The 22,210-nt window shown below is 40.9% G+C and overlaps 1 protein-coding gene and 1 long non-coding RNA gene across 2 annotated transcripts in view; one reads left to right on the forward strand and one right to left on the reverse strand.

The window, feature by feature from the left end:
• LOC131223542 (uncharacterized) overlaps positions 1-15,279 on the forward strand; it is a 58,740-nt gene extending 43,461 nt beyond the window's left edge. The window contains exon 2 of the long non-coding RNA XR_009160522.1: positions 15,100-15,279. This is a non-coding gene — a long non-coding RNA (uncharacterized LOC131223542). The remainder of the gene's footprint in view (positions 1-15,099) is intronic.
• A 4-nt stretch (positions 15,280-15,283) lies between these two features.
• LOC131223539 (agmatine coumaroyltransferase-2-like) lies at positions 15,284-17,060 on the reverse strand. Its single transcript, XM_058218982.1, has 2 exons — positions 16,695-17,060; positions 15,284-16,401 (listed from the first exon to the last, which is right to left on the reverse strand). Exons 1-2 carry the CDS (start codon positions 16,910-16,912, stop codon positions 15,297-15,299), a joined length of 1,323 nt encoding a protein of 440 aa, XP_058074965.1. The 5' UTR covers positions 16,913-17,060; the 3' UTR covers positions 15,284-15,296.
• Positions 17,061-22,210: the final 5,150 nt, after the last annotated feature.

Raw genomic sequence — 22,210 nt, forward strand, 5'->3', positions numbered from 1 at the left:
TATGACTGATAAACCACATCCACATGAAAAAAGGGTTACATGCTAGGCTCACACATTAGTTGATAAATCCTAAATATTGTCCATATGCAACGATCTTGATTTCCATGCTTTAGCATTATAATACTTAATAGTTCATACCATGGGTTTTCCTGATGCCTCTCTAAAAATTCTAATATCATTATTTAAACCTTATATGCCTTTACATGTTAAAAGATTGTTGTGAGTCGCCCATAAAATTTAATTCACAGCAATCCACATGAAGAAAATTCCACTATTGCATGTGAGCCCACACTTGGGATGTAACCGTACAGATGTTGTGAGAAATGGGACCATCGACTTGGAGTTATTTGGATTGACCACTTGTGGAGGGATCCCATTGAGCATCCTAAGGTGGAAAACCTCATGAGCTGGGGATGGTGGTCATGAGACACTATGCCCGAGTTGTCGGCCTACGCTGGGTGACGAGCCCCCCGTAGTGACCATTAAGTTACTGAAACCGGCTGATTGTAATTGAAATAATAATGATTTGTTTAATCATGCATTCATAACATATTGGCGATGGCGGGTGGCTAATTCCGGATACTGTGGCGCGTGCCCTTAGGTTAGTGAGGTATTGTTTCGCTAGCTCCTAGACCATCGACTATTGGCCCTTGGTCATTATGTTGTAGGAGTTATGCTACACTAGTGACCTACGTACGAGATATGTACGACGACTTGACACCATGCTATACGAGATATGCTACATTGGTGACCAGTCTTTTGCATGAGTGACGAGCCCAAGTCTATCTGGATGAGCATCCTCAGGTCGGTGTGCATTCATAGATCCATGCACCTTAATAAGATTGCATCCTATTTGTTTTGAAATGTTTTATTGTTTTCCTTTAAACTATGTTTGTTAAGGCAACGGTGTGTAATCTTGAGGGGAATTCACACTGAACTAGCCACTCATTCATCAAATATCCAACCGTACAGAGCATGTAAGTATAGATGGAGAGGATGGTGGCGCTGGCCTTAAGGGCGCAACAACGGAACCTGAGGAAGGGTATTATGATGACGAGCCATAGCAGGAAGCGGCTGAATATTTTAGACTCAACCAGTAGATGTAGTATTTTCTTTACATCTGTTTGGTACTTGAGAACTTATAAATTTTGTAACTATGGCCCCCAGCTGAGTGGGTGAAATATTCAGATTTATATGATATTATCCATGCTTACTTATGCTATTGCACTCTGATTTGATATTTTCACTAGTCCTCTGATTTATTAACTCTCGAGTTTCTGGCACGAGTCTCGTACTCGAGTTTTAGAAACCAGGGCGTTACACACTATCCAACGTAAGTTGATAATGACTCATCATTCCTTTGCCTTAGGGCAGTAAGATCCGTCCTTTTTGGCGCTACATTAAGATTGTACACGAAAAAATCAATCAAAGCTTGGGAAAATTGTTCCCAAGTCTTAATTCAATGGTAGTCTAATGATGTGTACCAATCTAATGCATCGCCTTTTAAAGATTTTTGAAACAAATGGATTAACGCTCTGTTATTACATACCACAGTATTAAGCTCTCCACAAAATGTTCTTAAGTGGTCTATAGGACACCCTGTACCATCATATTTGTTGAATTTTGGTACTTTGAAGTCTTGAGGTACCTTTGCATCAGGGAAGGGATAAAGATCCCTAAACTTGGTGGATGGGATATCTACCCCTTACTGCTTCCATAGCTTCCTCTACATATTTGTAATTACTCTCGAAGCTCTTCGATTTCAGAGGAACCATATGAGAGAGGTTTTGCCCCTTGGAATTGACTAGATCTTCTACTAGGAAGAGGATGCTGGAATTGGTTGGGTTTCCTGGTTGCAGTAGGTTGATTTTGACAGCGGCTCTCATCAATGAGAGGCTGTTGGAAAGGATTATCGGCTGCAAAAAATTGGCCTTGAAGGTGACTCCCATTTTGGGGAGGATGATGGAAAGTTGAAATGACTAGGGCACTAGGCGATGACACTTGTATAGTTTGGACAGCCTCTCTTTGAATACATTGGGCAAGAAGGTCTTGCAAAGCCTTGAGATTTTGGGCCATTTCATCCATAGATGAGGTGGTTGCAGTACTACCAATCATGAGTTCAGGACATCCGGGGGTGCCTTTTAGGTGTAATGGTTTCTTCTTCTTGGTTTGCTATAACAACTCTAAATCAGGTAAGCATGGGGTGAACGAAAGCCTCGAATGGGCACAAGTCAAAGATCGATGCTCATCTCTCTTTTTTATTATTATTATTTTTTATGTAAGGTATAAATGCAAATGTTTATATGTAAAATATCCCCTAAGATTGGATTACCAGACTTTTTCAAGTTGGGTCTTAGCTTGCATCAACTAGGAATTTCCCAGTGGAATCACCATTCTTTGAACGCTAAAAACTGGCGCCCACATAGATTTATGTTTGTAGTGGGGGTGATAGGAATGATTTGGATTGATGATGCAAATAGACTTAGAGTCGTCACTAGCCACTTAACTCAAAATCCCGCAGTCGACTAGAACTTACAGAATATGTAAAGCCAGAAAATCCGAGGACTTTCTTGCCTTAAGTTGACTCCTGATTTACAACCTGAGATTCTAAGTAAGTGACCTCGGTTACAAAGAGGGAAGGTGTCAGGCACCCTCTCTGCCTACATAGATATACAATCTCTACTTCGTGTGGTAAGCTAATCTTAGGAGATAAAATGGTAGGATATGAAGTACTAAAAATAGACTAGGCAGACTCGGATTTCTAATATGGCAAGGTCCGGAATTCTAGCAAGTTGCAGAGCATACATCCAGAGAATGTCTAAAGGAGTTTTTAAACAGGTGTGATGATGTTATAATATTATTAAAAGAGGACTAGGCTATTATCAGTTTCTGATGTGATAGGAACTGGTGTTCGGCAAGTCATAGATCATATATTCAATAGAAACCTAGAGAAGTAAGGGGGTTAAGAAGGGAAGTAATGATGTGATTGATGAAGTATAAATGTTAATAATGATTGCGTGATGTTTGGCTTGCACTTAAAATGGCTTGAATGTTTGGATGCACCGTGATTGAGAATGATTGACCCAAGTAGGATTGTAAGGGTAAGGGATGGCTAGAGGAGGCTAGAGGGGGCTGAAAAGATGGGAGCTTGAGAACTCAAGCACTCTCTCACTCTCACTCACGTGCTTTCTTTCTCTCTTGGTGGATTGGTAGTTGATTGTTGGTTAGAAATAAAGAGAAGTGAATGATATTTATAGCCTTTTAGGTTGGTCTTTTGGTAATTTTTAAGACCTTGGAGGGTGAAGGATGATGTGGTGGCTTGTGATTGGTTGATAGAAGGCTAATGCCACATGACATTCCCTTATAGGCTCTTGAGTTTGGTAGGATGGTAAATAAGATAAGTTTTGGAGTTAATAGTATGGGAAAGTTGACTTTAGGAGGGAGGAACAACTTTGTGCTCAGAAGGCACATTTGTCGAGGCAGGGCGGTAATCCGATTATCACACACAGTAGTCAAATTACCGCCCGGGTACAGTTACTCTCACAGTTTGACTGGTGGGTTTATTTCAAGCTCGGAGAGTGGCCCAAAGCCCCTTTTTGGATATTTAGCTCAAAATGGCTCGAAATTGGCTCGATTATGACTGAAAGCGGCTCAAAAAATAGATTGATTATGGGTGAAGGTTTGGGCATACTTTGGCTTGTGTGATGGCTTAAGATCGGCTAGGGTTTGGAGCAGGTTTGGGAAATGGCTGCGGTTTTGGGTAGGGGGTGAGGTTTAGTTTCAGTTCCTAAGGATCATCCATCCCTTATCAAGTTGCTAGCCTAAGTGGGGTGTCTACAGTAGCCCAAGCCATCTTAAGACACAAGACCTTCATCACATCCTTCAATTTCCTGAAATATAGCCCACCGTCATCTTTTGGTCTGGAGAGATCCTTCCAATTCCTCCAGTGGACCTTCCGCGTACCATCGGCCCACCCTGAAAAGAAATTCTCAAACCTCTTGTCCAGGTCTCCAAGAACCGACAAAGGCACTTGAGTGGTAGCCATAGAGTGAATGGGAATGCTCCCCAACACGCGATGCACAAGGACCGCTCTACTGGCCTGGGAGAGGCACCTAGCTTTCCAACTAGCAATGCTTGACTCAACTTTCTCTAATAGAGGCCGAAAGACCATACACTTGGCCCTACCAACTATGAGGGGAACTCCCAGATAAACTGGGTAGGCCCTGGACTGTGTAATATCGAAAGAACCCTCAATGGCCCTGGCTCCGACAGGGGAAATCTTATCAGAGAAGAAAAAAGGAACTCTTAAGCTGGTTTATCTTCTGCCAGAAGCCTCTTGGTAGGAAATCAGAAACTATTCGATGCACGCAGGGCTCCAGCCCCACCATTAAGGAAAAGGATCGTATCGTCAGCATAAAGGAGGTGAGATATCTTGTTGCATCCCTTACAAAGCTTGAATGGCTTGCAGTGACCACTATCCATCAGCTGATGGATACCTCTACTTAGCGCGTCAGCCGCGAGGATGAACAGACTAGGGAAGATAGGGTTGCCCTGGCGCAACCGTCTTGAAGTTTTGAAGAAGCTAGCTATCACTCTATTGATCAAAATGGAAAACCAGCTGTTGCCCCGACATTTCTCCACTAAATTAATCTAGCTGCCACTAAAACCAAATGATGCCAAAACCAATTTCAGGAACTTCCATTCAACCCTGTCAAACGCTATTTCCATGTCTAACTTGATCACTAGGTTACCGCCATGCACTTTCCTGCTGATCTCTTTGATGGATTCCTGGGCTAGCACAATACTTTCAGTGATACTACAACCTTTGATAAAGGCTACTTACTCTGCAGAAATCAACTTTAACAGGAGGGAATTGAGCCTAGCAGATATGATCTTTGCAAATATTTTGTAGATGCAATTACACAAACTAATCTGCTGGTAATCCGAGAGCCTCCTCGGGTTGTGGGATTTTGGGATGAGACAAATTAGAGAGGTTGTGAAAGCTCTTAGAAGATCCCCACCTAAAAAGAGACTCTCTATTAGGAATTTGTGTTGTGGAATCATACAGATATGGATCTAGGATAGCAATCCAAGAGCACCAAGCAATCACAAGAGAACACAAAGATTTAACGGGGAAAACCCTTTCAGGAAAAAAACCACGGCACAAAGTGACAAAAATCCACTATGAAAATAAAGATTATAAAGAGAGAGGACTTACCTGATTCGAACAACCTCGAATCTTACACTTGCTACACCCTTTGATAATCCTAGAACCCTTTTACAAACCCTTGGAATACAGGAAGCCTTAGAATACCTTAGAATGGCCCTAGGGACCCCTATTTATAGTTTAGAAAACTCCACTTACGCACCGACTTTGGAAAAGTCTAGAAACAGCCTCAAATTTACGCAGTCCGCGCGCAATCTGCGTAACCTCGACTAGTCGAGCTAAGGCTTCGACTGGTCATGCTTGTCCCTCGACTGGTTGAGCATCTCGGACATCCAAAATACATAGTCACAGGATTTCGAGTTGAGCAGGCTTCGACCAGTCGAAGGGACCTTCGACTAGTCGAGCTAGTCCCTCGACTGGTCGAGCAGCGCGGAGAAAGAAAAAAATAAAAGATTTAAGACATCTTCTGACAAGAATCTCTACCCTGTCTTCAATCTTCAATCGTGTAGCTTCTTGACCTCTTCTCTTATCTCTATATCGCATTATAGCTTCAATCAACACTTCTCGTGCACACTTCGTCCTTCTTTTACGCCATTGCCAAGCCCAAAGAAGTTGCACAAAACTTAAACTTCTTACCTGAGTATCATCTGTGTCAATCTGGACGTCTACGATTAACCTTTCAGGTTCCTTTTTATCCCCCTGATCATTCTTGCGGAATTTGAACTTTTATCGTATCTGACATCACGGCTAGTGATGACCATGTACGTGACCTTATCGAATAACCAGGCCATAGCCAACAAAGATGTACTTTTTCACTCTATGATCTAGCTTATCTCTCTCAACTGACAGTACATGAGAGTAAGCCTCACAACCAAATATGCGTAGATCTGAGTAGTCGATTTTCTGACCATTCTATACTTCCTCTGTGATTTTACATTCAATTGTCATTGAAGGAGACCGGTTCACCAAATAATAAGTCATCTTAACGGCCTCTGTCCATAAGTCCTTGCCCAACGCAACATTACTTAACATCCATCTGGCCCTCTCCAGGAGAGTCCAATTCATTCGCTCAGCCACATCATTTTTCTCAGGCGTGTCGCACACTTTGTTGTACCTGATGATCCCTTCATCCTTGCAATAATTATTAAACTCAGTGAAAGTAAATTTTCTATCATTGTCAGTTTTTAAAACTTTTATTTTTCGCCCCAACTATTTTTCCACTATTGCCCTCCATTGTTTAAATATGGTGAAAACTTCGGATTTATGTTTCATGAAGTAAACTCAAACTTTCCTAGAATAGTCATTAACGAATGAAACAAACCATGACACCCCCCAATGGAAACTTCTAGTGATGGTCCCCATACGTCAGATTGCACATAATCAAGCATCCCTTACATACATGTTTTCCAGATTTAAAAGACAATATAGATTGTTTACTATATATATAATGCTTACATATATCTAAATCAGAAATTTTAAAGGCTAGAATCAAACATCGATCAGAAAGTACTTTCATGCCCCGCTCGCTCATGTGGCCCAAACGAGCATGCCACATATGTAGAGACATGGAGTCTGCAATAGTTGTTGCCGCTCCACCTGCTGAAGTGCTCCTAATCAACCTGTAAAGATTTCCATACCTTTACGCTCTCATAACCACGAGTGTCCCTTTTAAAACTTTAAGGACACCATCAATACCAGTGAACTTACACCCTATAGCCTTGAGTGCACCAAGAGAAATTAGACTTTTCTTCATATCAGAAACGTGCCTGACATCAGTCAAGGTACGCTCCATCCCATCTAGGGATGTTCACGAGTCGAGCTAGCTCGAATAACTCGCTCGACTCGGCTCGAGTTAGCTCAAATTAACTCGACTTGAATGGCCGACTCAGGCCGAGTCAAGCTAATTTTTTATAGCTCGAGTTGAGTTCGAGCCGAGTTCGGCCATGGGGCATTTCAACTCAACTCGAACTCGAGCTCGACTCGGCTCGATTAACAATATATTATTTTCAAGAGAGAGAGTCTCTACCTTACTTTTCTTATAACCCATCTGGTGAAATTTTTTTATTTCTTCTTTTCATTTCAGCTCCATAATAGTATGATTTCAATATCTCAAGATCTACTTCTTGGGCAAGAAACCCAAGAAATCTGAGGTGGGCTCTTCTTAGATTTGTTAGAGCTTCAAGGAAATCCAATGATCTGATTGGCTAGAGCTCTTTACTTGGATTTCTGATTTGTGTTCTGCTCTTTTTCTTTTTTAATACTTGGATTTCTGCTAGTGGAAGAAGATTAAGAACAGATCGATTCTTACAAGTTTTCTCATCCAATTCGAAGTTTTATTTAGTTTTTTCATCAGGTTTTGCTTTGATTCTTTTAAGATTTTTGAATTTTTCATTAATGGAGAAGGATCAAGAACAGAATCCATTACTCTCTCACCCAACAAGCTTGAGCTCGACTCGAGGTAAACTCGACTCGACTCGAACCACTAGCACTCAAACTCGACTCGACAGCTTTGGCAATCAAGCCAAGCTTTAATGTTGAGCTCGAGGCCGAGCTCAAGCTCGAGCTCGAATTAGAGTACAACATGAACAAGCCGAGCCGAGCTTGGCCCACCTCGACTCGACTCAGCTCGATGCCCACCTCTAATCCCATCGAACATCTTGATGCTCACTGTACCAATAGCCACAACATTATAGGTACTGTCATTGCCCATAAAAACTTGTCTACCATTGCATTCCTTGTAACTGGCGAACCAACTCCGAGGAGGGGTCATGTGATATGATGTCCATGTGTTAAGTATCTACTCGTCTTTATAATTGTCATGTAAGTGACCAATCTTAAAAACAGACATAACATCACTACCATTTGTTTCTTCATCAGATGTGACCACATTGGATTCTTTGGAAGAAGCCGTTGAATTTTCTTTCTTCGCTTTATGATTTCTACAATCCTTCTTCATATGTTTAGACATCCGACGGTTCCAACACTTTAATTTTCATTTGCCATTGCCCTTGGATTTGGATCTAGGTCTTGAAGATCTTGTATCTCACACAGAATCTCTGCCCCTCGTAATTATTGCATCAGAAGATGCCCCCATATCGCTGTTTAAATTTCTCATAGCTTTCCCTTGAAGGACTGAGATAACGGTGTCGACACTTAGGTTTTATTTGTGGTGCACATTATGTCCCCGAATGACTCATATGATGCAAGAAGAGAATTCAACAATATACATGCCCGTTCCTCATCTTTGACCGCTTCCTTCATATCCAGCAATTTACACGACGATTTATTAAAGTTGTTGATGTGGGCTTCTAGATCTCCACCCTCTGCCATTTTGAAAGTATAACAATGTAGTTTCAAGTGTAAGCGATTTTCAGAAGACTTTTTTGCATAGATGTTCTTTAACTTCGCTCATAAACTAGTCACAGTTTTCTCCCTCAAAACATTATAGAGAACCTCATCCGTGAGACATAAACGGATAGAGACTAAAGCATTATTATCAAGGTTTTTCCATTCTTCATCTTTCATAGTAGATTTTCGCTCCTCAAAAGCCTTAATCTCGCCTTGCTTGGTTAATAGGCTAATCATCTTAACCTTCCATAACTCAAAATTATTTTTGCTTAAGTACTTCTCAATATCAAACTTGTCATTTCCCATTATTACTAATCTTGTAGATTCAGATTTGTGCCTCAATGATCACTTTGATACCACTTGTTGGGAATTTGTGCTGCGGAATTACACGGATATGGATCTAGGATATCAATCTAAGAGCACCAAGCAATTAGAAGAGAACACAAAGATTTAACGTGGAAAACCCTTTGGGGAAAAAAAAACTACGTCACAAAGTGACAGAAATCCACTATGAAAATAAAAATTACAAAGAGAGAGGACTTGCTCGATTCAAACAACTTCGAATCTCACCCTTGCTACACCCTTTGATAACCTTAGAACCCTTTTAGATACCCTTGGAATACCTTTAAGGAACTTTTGAATACCTTGAAATGGTCGTAGGGACCCCTATTTATAGTTTAAGAAACTCCACTTATGCATTGACTTTGGAAAAGTCCGGAAATCACCGCAAATTTAAGCAGTCCGCGCGCAATCTGCATAACCTTAATTAGTCGAGTCAGGGCTTCAACTGGCTGAAGGACCCCTTCAATTGGTCGAAATTGTCTTTCAACTGATCTAACTTTTCGGACATCCAAAATATATAGTCACTAGACTTCGAGCTGAGTGGGCTTTGATTAGTCGAAGCGGCCTTTGACTAGTTGAGCCAATCCCTCAACTAGTCCAGGGCTATATAAATATATATATATATATATATATATATATATATATATATATATATATAATAAATAAAAATTTAAGAAATCTTCCACAACACTCTCAACTGCTTTAAATGTCTTGGCAAAAGGTACGCCTTATCTGCTCGCGGCCTAGACATCTTCAGGCAACACTCTCCGCTGCCTTAAATGTCCTGACAATCAGTATCCCCGCGGCCAGCAATTATCTCACCAAACCTGCTCACCCACCGTCACACCAAGGTGTGCCCACATCTCACCAAATCTGCTCACCCACCTAACATGCTTGTGTGATGTGTTTTCACAAGCCTTAAATGGGCCTCCCTAGAATTCAATCCTTGTGTGACAACGGGCCAGCGGATTATGTGCGGAATCAGCTTCACCCAACAAGGTCGAGGTCACAAGGACCTGGTTAAAGGGTAAAAAAAATATCAGATTGATCCAAAACTTTTGTGGCCTGTGAAATACTTTTAATTGTCAAATCACTATTATTTTCAATGGTATGGTTCACCTAAGATTTTGATTGCTTTATTTCTAAGCTAAAGTCCTTAATGATCTAACAACCCTGATGGACGGCGTAGATATACGAGATATATATATATATATTACAAAGGGTCCTACAGTTCCGTCAGCACCATGGTTGTTACGACCGGAGCAATTAGTATAGGACGCGGATTTCCTGCGAAAGCCTTTCGCAGGAAGTTCCTGCGCAAGATTCTGTGTGGGGCCCACTACGATGTTTGTGAGAAAGCAACTCCATCCATCCGTTTTTCGAGTTCATTTCAGGACATGCGACCAAAAATGGGGATGATCAAAAACTCAAGTGAGCCACACGAGAGGAAATAGTGGGGATTTAGTGACCACCGTTGAAACATTTATATGGCTACAAAAGTTTTGTATCGGTTTAATTTCTTAACTTTTTCACTTCATCTCAGTGAAAATGACCTTATAAACGGTTTGGATGGAATATAAACATCAAGGTGGATCCTGGGAAGGTTTCAACGGTAGGAATTCCTTTCCCCACTGTTTCATCTGGTATGGCCCACTTGAGTTTTGGATCCTAATCATTTTAGGTCTCATGTCCTAAAATGATCTCAAAAAACGGATGGACGGGTTGGATTTCTAACAAACATCACAATGGGCCCCATCCAGAATCCTTGCGCAGGAACTTCCTGCGAAAGGCTTTCGCAGGAAATCCGCGTCCATTAGTATATTACAAAGGGTCCTACAGTTCCGTCAGCACCATGGTTGTTACGGAGCTGCAACTAATTGCTATCAATACCTGTCTCGTCTCCCACGACCTTTAAGCTTACAAAGTCAGAGCTCATTTAAGATTAGATTGGAAATAATTGTGATGATCCGGGTCAACATCTTTCCAGAAGTTTTGTGACAAGCCTGGGAAAGGATAGATAAGCCGAATTAAAAGCCAAGCAGGTCGCATTCCAAGAAACAGTGGACCGCTGCAGGTCATGACCGTTCAACTTTTTACTTCCATTGAACTTATGTGTGCATTGGATCACCCTTGATCTTGGACCCACGCCATAAAATGAGATGTGAAAAATGATGAATGGTTCAGATTTATCACAAGCCTCGTGAAAGTGGGACCCACCAAGATTAACGGCTGCATCACAACTTAGGCCTTTACATATCTAGCACTGTCATATTAAATTGGAGATGGTTACATTGATGGTGGGGCCCACCGTATCTTTCACAGAAATCCAATCCGTCCACAAGTTTGGCCAAGTCGTTTTATCATGATAGCGAAAGGCAAGTGTACCCTTAAAGGCCACCGTTTGATTTTTTTTTGAGCTGCAGGAGCCATCTATAAATTGTGTTAGCCGGACTCGACTCTATAGTAACCCTTATAGTACCAAGCAAGGTACTGGTCAGTAACTAGTCGAAGCTCATTTTATCCATCCATCTTTTTTTTTTTCTTTTTTTTCTGGTTAGTACACACCCATGTCACCACACACACTCCATGTTAGCCACCCCTGCTAGGGATCGACACCAAGACCTCAAGTGTTGGGACGACGTATCTCCACTCACCCAGTTGAGCTATGGATCTGGGTGTTATCTATCCATCTATCTATTTTGCCGATCATTTTAAAACTTCATCCCAAAAATTAGGCTGTTCCATAGCTTAAGTGAATTACACCATTGCCTTTGAGGAATCTACCTCCCATGTAGACGGGCTTATCTTCTTAGACAAAGTTGGTTTAAGTTCCATCATATCTTTCCATGTGAAGCTAGAGTTTGTTTTTTTCTCCTTTCTGCTTTTCGTTTTTATTTTGGCGGCCGCCTAGGTTTTGATAGGCACCCCTCTTTTCTTTTGTTCCAATGGACGCTTGAAGGCCCTTCACGATGTACAGCTTTTTTTATATGAAATCTTATATTTGCCGAAATAAAAAAGAAAAAAAATAAGAAAAAAACAACAAACTACACCATTGGAAATAGTAGAGATTGAATGCCTACCATCGAAAACTTCCCGTGGGCCATACAAGCTTTGGATCAAGCTGATTGTTATGTTTTCCGTTTATCTAGATTTATATGGTTTTATAAATATGTTGGATGGCAAATAAACATAGTTGATTTAGGAAAGTTTCCACGGTGGCTATCACTATCCCCACTGCTTCTTTTGGTGTAGTCCACTTGAACTTTGTATCTGCTCATTTTTGGGCTCATAGCCTGAAATGAGCTCACAACATGAATGGACGGCATGGATAAAACACACACATCACTGTAGGGCCATGGAAAGCTGACCAGTAACAGGCTCAGTGGTGGACGGGTCACCACCGAGTCCGGGTCTATCATTAGATTCGTCAAAAGCCTCGCCAAAATGCCCCAGGCGTCTTTGAAGCAGCTGGGAAAAGGTTTTTGAATGATGGGTAGTTTTCAAAGGTAGCAAAATAGGTTTCTCCAAAGCTTCCGTGTTACCCTTACATTGTGGGGCATACCTTGATAAATTTTTTGTCTGTCCATTCGTCCATCCATTTTACCATATCATTTTAAGACATTCCGTGTTACCCTTACATTGTGGGGCATACCTTGATAAATTTTTTGTATGTCCATTCGTCCATCCATTTTACCATATCATTTTAAGACATGATGAAAAAATTAAGCAGATTCAAATCTCGGGTGGACCAGTCCATTGGAAACAGGGATAAATCACCATAAAAAGATTTTTATGGGCCTCAAAAGTTTTGGATCAAGCTGGTATTTATATTTCTCTTCATCCAGCTCTGATTGACCTTATCAATGGGTTAGAGGGAAAGGAAACATTATGGTGGGCATTAATATGGGCTCTAATAAGTTTTTAATAGTAGATGATCAATCACCACTGTTTACTATGGTGTGGTCCACCCGAGATTTGGATCTCCTTAATTTTCAGGACCATGTATAATAGGCTGGAAAACTAATGGATGGCGTGGATATACAACACATCGTTAAGCTGGGCCCCATGGAAATGGTAACACCTAATCGGCCCTGAAAACAAGGGGCAGTTTTAGATAAATACTTTAAAAGCAACAGTTTCTCAGTCCACAGACCAAAACAGAGGTTGCGTATGGAAAAAATCTTAAAAGAAAAAATTTGTAGTCCAAATCCGAAGGGGAAAATGAGATGTTTGATAATTAGTCTTACTAATGCAAATTTTTAGTTTTGCTCTATGCATGGTTGAGTCCGCAATTTGGTGCGTGTGTGATATTAACACGGGAGTACGCTCGACCGCATTATACCTTTCATAAGGTCGAGTGCTGGCAGCACATTATTAGTCGGATGGTAAATATTTTAAACAACGAGAGATTTTATACGGAGACTGGAGAAACAAATCTGGTGCTATGTGGACCCCACCATGATGTATATTTTCTATCCATGCCGTCCATCCATTTTGAAATATAATTTAAGGGATTTACACCAAAAATAAGTTATATTTGAATTTCAGATGGACCACACCATGGGAAAACATTTGTTATTGAATTTCTACCGTTACAAACTCCTAGGGTGCACTTAAATGGTTATGTAGGGAAAAATAAGTTTTTATTGAATTTTTACCATCCAACCTATTCATAAGGTCATGTAGACATGGATGAAGTGAAAACACAAATATAAGCTTGATCCGAAACTTCTCCAGCTCGTAAGAAGTTTTTAATGGTGGACGTTCAATCCCCACCTTGTGGTCCACTTAAGCCTTGGACCTACCTCATTTTTTAGCTCATATATTAAAATGATCTGGGAAAATCGTTGAACGGCGTGGATATAAAACATTTGCATCATGTTGGGCCCCGCAGAGCCCCGCCCAGACGGATTACCGTCTGGGAGGTGGTAGGATGCAATTCGCGCTGTAATGAAAGCGGATTGGGATTGGCTAGTGTACCTCACACCAGCCATATAGCTATTGTAGGTATGTGTCGTGCGAGACGAGCAATGACACTCCTCCAGCTCCGAGTTGTACGAACGGTTTAAAGGAAATCAAAGTTACATGGGCCTACTGATGTATTTATTATATCTACATGGTTCATCTATTTTTAGAGATTATTTTAGAGCATTATTCAAAAAATGAATCATATCCAAAGGTTATCTAGACCACACCATAAATAGCAGCGGAGATAATGATTTTCACCGTTGAAAAATTTGTAGGGCCTACCATAATGTTTATTTTCTATCCAATCTGTTCATAAGGTCAAAAAGACCTGAATGAAGTGGGAAAAATAAAATAAAATCATACTGATCCAAAACTTCTGTGACCCAAAAAGGGTTTCAATGATAGACGTTCAATCTCACACTGCTTTTTGCTGTGTGGTTCAATTGATAGTTAGATTTGTCTTATTTTTCGTTCAAATCCTTAAAACGAGCTCACCAAATGGATGGACGGTTTGGATATATATATAACACATACCTCATGATTAGACTAAAAAAACTTGCTAACGTCGATACAGCAGCTATACAACTGGGGTGAGGTAAACCAGCAATCTGCTTCCCCTTTTAATTTGGAAGTACATGTATGCACAGTTAAGTAGCGAGTTGGCTATTGAAGCTACGTCACCAAGTTCTGTGAGCCCCACTATGATGTATGTGTTGTATCCACACCGTCCATCCATTTTGAAATATCATTTCAGGGCATGAGTCAAAGAATTAGGCAGATAGAAATCTGTAGTGGACCCACCACAGAAAATAGTGGGGAGAGTGATTCCTACCATTAAAACTATCCCAAGGCCGACCATAATGTTTATTTGAAATCCAACCTGTTCAAAAGTTAAAAAAGACATGAAATAAGAGAAAACACAAATATCAGCTTGATCTAAAACTTTCACGGCCTTTAGAAGTTTTCAATGGTGGGCCTCACTATCCCCACTATTTTCTATGTTGGGTCCACTGGAGTTTTGGATTTAACTCATTCTTTGCATATTGCCCTAAAATGATCTCTCCAAATAGATGGAAGGTGTGGATATAAAACATACATCATGGTGTGGCCCACGAAACTTGGTGACATCACTTCAATAACGTTTCTAACTATTTTAGTATCTAATCCACGCCGTGTTTCTTCGGTTTCCTATAAAATCTCCCCGAGCACTCGACCTTATGGAGGGTATAATACGGTTTGAGCGTATAGTACCTTTTCCTATATATATATATGAGAGAGAGAGAGAGAGAGAGAGAGAGAGAGAGTTCATGACCATCTTCTAGTATATAAGTAGCAAGCATTATCCATACCAAAATAACTGTCGCATCGTATGATACATCTCCAGTTAAGCAAAATAAGTAAATAGTAATTTGAGAGAGAGAGAGAGAGAGAGAGAGAGAGAGAGAGAGAGAGAACGCATGGCCATAATCTTCTAGTCCAGAGAGTAGCAAGATTTCTTGAAGCTGTCCAAGTTGTGCTTAAACAAGGGCACAATGGCATCTATGCTCCCATCTCCCATAAAGGAAGGGAGGAGAAACAGCATTCCCTCCACAGGGAAGTAAGAAGGCATGAAAAGGAAAGGACTTCCCCCTCCAAAATCAAGTTCATAGAATGGAAACCTCAGCCAACTATCAACCTCTATGTTGGGACACAGAACTGACTTGCTCATGTTGGCTGTGGGCACAAGATCTTTCGTCTCCTCCTCTTTCGAGCTTGCAAAGTCGATGAACGACTTGAAATAGCTGTCATTAACCTTTGTGACCGAATCATGTATGAGCTTGGCAGCATGGTGCAATGGCTCTCGCAAGAGCTCTCTCACCCCAGCTCGTGGGAACGCCCATAGCACCAGATTCCCAAAGTACTCATTGGACACATGGGGGATCAATCTCGACCGTCCATTCACTGAAATCCTCACCTCAGTCATTTCATAATCATTCAACCCACGGGCCTTTGTTATCGTTCTCCACAGGTGAGCAAGCAAGCTCTCGAAGGTGCTGTATGGCTTGTCGTGTGCTGAAGTAGCTTTCACCTTGAGATTGGACAGAAACTCCCGCGTAAAGTGAGCCTTATGCACGATAACATTCTCGTCCTTGCCACCTTCTAACAAAGGTTCAAAGATGGGAAGCTGAAGCTTGTCATTGAGTCTTGTGGTCATGAATTCCACCCCTCTATGCTCGAATTCAAACACGGGTGGATCTCGAGGAGTGAAGATAGCACGATCATGCAATGGAAGTGGGTCCATCTTTAAGCCTCGAGCCGCGCGGCCCCATGCGATCAAGAAATTGCTTGTCGATTGTCCATCAGCCACAAGGTGTTGGGCCGTGAACCCCAACACCAAAGACCCACAAGTGAACCTTGTGAGCTGAACTTGCACCAACTCTTCCACTCCATTTAGGCTTGGATGAAGGCTCAACAATGTCGAAGATAGCTTAAACGGCATGACCTCTTCAAGAGTGCAATCAACCGTTGCCTCAATGAACCTTACACCCTCATCATTGAGGAAAATGACACGGTGGCCTTCGTCATCTCTACTCAACCTGTATTGGAAACAAATCAGTGACGGATAGTAGAAGGGAAAAAAAAATGAAGATAGTGATTTTCCTACTATTGTTTCTCTTATATTGCAGGTGGACTTATGGAACATGCAATTGCCATGCAGTATTTTTAGGTCCATTCGAACTACTAACACACAAAAATCGCATGGTAAACATATAAAACCTAAAATGCTTGAACTCAAAAACATAATTTCCAAATCATGAGCTGATCATGAATTAAGTAACAAAAATAATTATTAAAAAGAAAAAAGAAAAAAAATATATATTTCAACAACCTTCCCGCCCATTCTCTATACTCTGCCAGCACCGTACGAAGACCTTGCTCAACCACTGCATTAGGTGTCATTGGAGGCTTGAACACGTAGACAACAGCAATATGGGTGTTAAATGTTACAGTATCGAAGACACTGAGACGAATGTGCCCAGTAGTCGGTGGAGGATTGCCTTCGTAACATGGCTTTACAAGCCTCGAGCTTTGCCTACGCACCTTCATGGCTATGGATTTCTTTGGTCTAAGAGATTGGACACTGGCCAACGGTTTCGAGTGATCAGAGAGCTAAGTATGGATTCTTATATACTGAATGCTGAGGCACCAATAAAGGAGAAATGGGGTTTATGCTGGAATATGCATCGTCTTCTGTAGGAAAAAAAGAAAAAAAGAAAAAAGAAGGGTTTACACAAATAGGCAATTATGGTTTTGAAAGTCTCTCTCCGCCAACCAATATTGCGTAGACCCAATTTTATTTATTTATTTATTTATTTTTAATTTTATTTTAAACAAACAGGTGGAGATCCCCACTTGGAATATAATGACAAAAGAGACTTTACAGCCTAGTAATTCGGGTGGGCTCCACAAAAAAATTCAGGCGTCACCTATCATATGGTAAAAAAAAAATTAAAAAAATAAAAAGCTAAAACAAAAAATAAAGGTGCTAACAGGACATGTGAACGTGGTCTTTTTTTGGAGGGCCCAAAATAGGGTGGAGGGCCCAAAACAACTCTACAGAGGGCCAACTACCATGCTAAACAAAAAATAAAAAATAAAAATCCAGGCAATCAACCTTGCCCACAGCTGGCTCTTCCGATCGACAAACCCGACAATCAGCCATTGAAAGCAAGCCACAGGTAGCTGGCCCAACAAGCAGATAACCATGACTCTTAACTGCAGAATCAGCCCGACGTGGGAAGCGGAGAGCCAACAGACTATAGCACTCTAAGCGCCTGCCTTACTAGCACATTCCCCAACCGACTACAGCACTCTAAGCGCCTGTAAACCCGAATCTTAGTGGCTAAAAGTCTCAAAACATGTACACATTAGTTTATTTATTTATAATGATAAAACTAAGGCTTTTATTATATATTATTATTATTATTATTATGGTATTGGTGTTGCTATTAAGGGTGATTATTTGTTACTCTAGCAGAGGGTGATGGTTGCTGCACATTCACTCAGTAATTGTAGTGACTGTACACATAGTATATATTAGCTCATGTTACATCATACAAATTGTGGTACTTATCATGAACAGGTCATCACTCAAAATCAACTTGATTGAAGGAAAACTTGCTTTTCATGAGGTTATGGCTCTCCCGCCTAAAATTCTTGGTCTGATCTTCTTAGATAAAACCGGGCTAGAGAACATTCGTCCAGCCTAACCCGCCTTTGTACTCCTGCTCATTCAGTTGCATTTCTCCTGCTCTTTCAGTTGCATTTCTTAAATCAATCTGTACAGTATTTTGAAATGATATATATATATACACACACACACGTGTGTGTGGTTGGTTCTTGTTTGAAAAAAAAAAAACCATAATTCAACTTATCCCAAACTTTGATTTGTTGACATTTTCTTGTTGAAAAGGGACATCGATTATTTTTCATCTTATCCATTCAATTAATTGTCCAACATTCGTCCGTTTAGGCAATCAAATCCACGTAACTGTTCATTTATGATACATCTAGATTGGCGCTTACGATTTGGACGGTTTAGCTTGAGTTGGATGCTGCCACTTGCACTATTTTCCGGGGCTCGCGTATCAACCGTCATCGCCTATCTGAGTATTAAAGTTTTTAGATCATCGTTTTTTTTTTTTACTGTTTTTTTTTTAATGGGAACTATTATCATAATCACCGTCAGCACCTCCGTCATCATTTTTGTTTCTTTATCGACCATAGTCAAAAGCGAGGTCTTTTTATTTTATTTTATTTGATTTAAGGGTCAGCTTGTTGATACACACCCATGTAAGTACACACAATCCATGTTAACTACCCCCGCTAGGGATCGATGCCAAGACCGCAAGTGTTGAAACGATGTATCTCCACTCGGTCTGCCAGTTGAGCTATAGATCTGCTTGTCAAAAGCGAGGACTCCACACACAGCTCTACGCGCGGATTCACTTGCCAACCTGGAATGTTTTCAAGACATCACAACCGTCCATCAGGTGAGATCACCATGTAGATTATCTGGACAAAGCATCAGCTATCGGGCAGGCAAACAATGACCATCCAACAGAACTTGCATGTTTTTATTTTATTTTATTTGGGACCGTTCCTTATTTCCTTACATGCGTGGCTTACCTGAAAGTATAGTGGATTAATGTTTTTCTCTGGATGATCTAAACGGTGTGCCCCACCTGATAGAAAGGCTGAATATCGCTGGATAATCTAAACGGTGTGGCCCACCTGATAGAAAGATTGAATATATACACCCGCTCTGTCCGCGTGTAGATGCACGTGTGTAGCGGCCGGTAGGCGTTGGAGTAGAAAACCACGTCAAAAAAAGACGCGGCGAAACTGTACTCGAAAGGGCTTAAGTATCGAGAGCGGATTGGGTAAGACCCCGGACGCACCTAGTACGGTTCGGCCCTTACTGTGGAGCCTAACTTGATATATTTATTATGTATCCACGCCGTCCATACATTTTAACAGATCATTTTCGACTAGAGAAATAGATCCAATTAGCAGATGAACCATACCATCGAAATTAGTGGTGATTGATCGTTAATGGGTCAAACAAGTTTTGGATCAAACTTATATTTATTTTTATCTCTTCATCTAGGCATATGTGATCTTATCAACAGATTGGATGGAAAATAAACACTAACAAACATTAAGGTATGCGCTAAGAAGTTCTTAATGGTAGGGTGTTCAATCACAACTGTTTCCTATGGTATAGTCCACATGATAATTGGATCTACTTCAATATTTTTTGTTTAATGTACTAAAATTCTCTGTAAAAACGGATGGACGGAGTGGATATATAATACATACATCAAGGTGGGCCCCACCGTACGTGCCGCACCGTATTTGGTTAGGCCGAGTTCTCACCTGAATAACCTTATCCGCTCCCATATACACGTCTTTTTTTAAAACACGGAAAAAATCGAAAGAGAAGAAAGATATCGAAGAGGTCGACTCTAACCAGTCGCCGCAGCCCGTGCGTTTGTATTATTGCTGAATCTGGGGGGCCTGTTCCGAGCTCGGGACAGGCGGAGGCTCCGAGGGTAACTGAGGGACCACTGTGATGTATAAACTTTATCCACACCGTTCATCCATTTTTACATATCATTTTAGTTTACGAAATCAAAATTAACGAATTTCCAGTGTCCAAATAGACCACACGGTGGGAATTAAATTCCTACCATTGAAAATTTCTTAGGGATCAAAGAAGTTCTGGATCAAGATCATATTTGTTTTTTCGCTTCATCCAACTGTATATGACCATATCAACAGGTTGGATGGAAAATAATCGAAACAGTGGACCCTAAGAAGGTTTCAATGGTAGGCGTCCTTAGTACCGCTACTTCCTATGGTGTGGTCCACTTGAGCCTTAGATTTATCTTATTTTTTGTTCAGAAATCTAAAATGATATGTAAAAATGGATGAACGGTGTGGATAAAGTTTATACATCACAGTGGCCCCTTCTGTTGCCCTAGGAGCCTCCGCCTGTCCCGATCTCGACAGTGCATTTAAGGGCCTAATACGAGTGGTCCATGGTAGTCGGTAGATAAAACACACCGGACACGCCATTCCTGCTGCAGCAGCTTTCTAAAAGGGTCAAAGGTCCAGATTCAAAAGCGACAACTGTACTGATCTAATACCAGAGTTATTCAATATGGGCGGCTTTTCTACCACCTGCTATATATAGGGGGCCCAGTTCGTGGATGGTCAGGATCGGTCAACCATCTGTAGAAGGCCCAGTTCTTGGATGGTCAGGATCAACTGACAGTACAGCCACGTGTACTGTAGGTTAGCAACTAATGGACCAGAATCCTCTACAAGACCTATTTAACTCAGAGCCAAAACATCAAAGCTCTGTGGGTCCACCATGTTGTGTATGCAAAGTTTTAGGATATGATTTATTAAAAAAAGAAAAAAAGAAAAAAAAAAAAAAACATTAGCCAGATCCACAACATGCACCATGACCTGTATATTTCACCAAACGCATCGATCTGATGTAACACGTTTCGATGAAGTGAAGATACAAAACTCAGACTGATCAAAAACCCCCAGGGCACAATGCATGAACTTAGAGGTTTTAGGGGCACCATATGTAGGAGAGTTTTTGTTAAAAAAATATCTGAATGATGCTTTGTTTGTCAAGTTAAAATAAGATTTCCCACCTGATGGACAGAGTTGATTTATTCGGAAAACACGGTAGACTAAATAGAGCTTGGGTGTTTTAGCTGCTGTAGAAAATTATCCGCCTAATAGCTTGACTGGGTCGAGAAGGTCCTATTGTCTAGCTAGGCTAATGTCGTGCTAGCCTCACTTGTCAGCTAACACCTGTCTGGTATGACAAGAATAAATCCAGTAGTCGTGGTTGAAATCAACTCCCGGCTTATTTCTCGTTCAAAACACCTGGAGATATATCGGGCCACTCATGCTTAAGTAAGACTTATTTATAGAGAAAATGACCACTGGAGACAATACCTTTTATCCAACGGGTTCTATGAAGGAATACAGACTTAAGTTACTAACTTAGACTAGCAGGTGCGGACAGCGACTTTGAGGACGAAAATACCCCTCCCTTCCTTTCGAAGACGAGCGCTGACGCTCCTCCAACCGAGAGTTGTACGGACGGCTCAAAAGAGATCAAAGTTACATGGCCCCACAGCTATGTATTTATTATATCCACAACGTTCATCCATATTTCGAGATCATTTCGGAGCATTATCCAAAAAAAGAAAATCATATCCAAAGATCAACTGGACCACACCACAAAGAGCAACGGGAAAACTGATTTTCACCGTTAAAAATTTTGTAGGGCCCACCATAACATTTATTTTCCATCCAATCTATTCATAAGGTCACAAAGGCCTGGATGATGAGGAAAAAAAAATTTCATAATGATCCAAAACTTCTGTAACGCCTAAAAGGGTTTCAATGGTAGACATTCAATTCCTCAGTGCCTTTTACAGTGTAGTCCACTTGATAGTTAGATTTGTCTTATTTTATGTATCAAGCATAATATGAGCTTGCCAAATAGATGAACGGTTTGGATATAACAAAGACCTCATGATGGGACCCACAAAAGGCGGTAGGGATTACAACAACAAAAATAAAAATAAAAAAATAAAAAAAAGGAACCTATAGCTACGGTTTTCTATAGCTACGGATTATAATCGTAGCCATATCTGTAGCCCTTGCTTTTTCGATAATTGTAGCTCTGCGATCAATCGCGGCTCCCGCGATTCCACCGCAAGTCGCTGTCCCGATTGGCGATCAATCGCGGATTTCGTGATTCCACCCCCGATCTATGGCTACGGATTATAACCGTAACTATAACCGTAT

This window comes from Magnolia sinica, chromosome 13 (genome assembly GCF_029962835.1).
Source record: "Magnolia sinica isolate HGM2019 chromosome 13, MsV1, whole genome shotgun sequence".
NCBI classification, from domain to species: domain Eukaryota; kingdom Viridiplantae; phylum Streptophyta; class Magnoliopsida; order Magnoliales; family Magnoliaceae; genus Magnolia; species Magnolia sinica.

Excerpts from the sequence above, each read along its gene's own strand:
- LOC131223539 (XM_058218982.1), bottom strand. The coding sequence starts at position 16,912 with ATGAAGGTGCGTAGGCAAAGCTCGAGGCTTGTAAAGCCATGTTACGAA. Across the intron at positions 16,402-16,694 it reads TATAGAGAATGGGCGGGAAG|GTTGAGTAGAGATGACGAAG; the intron begins GTTGTTGAAATA and ends TTTCCAATACAG.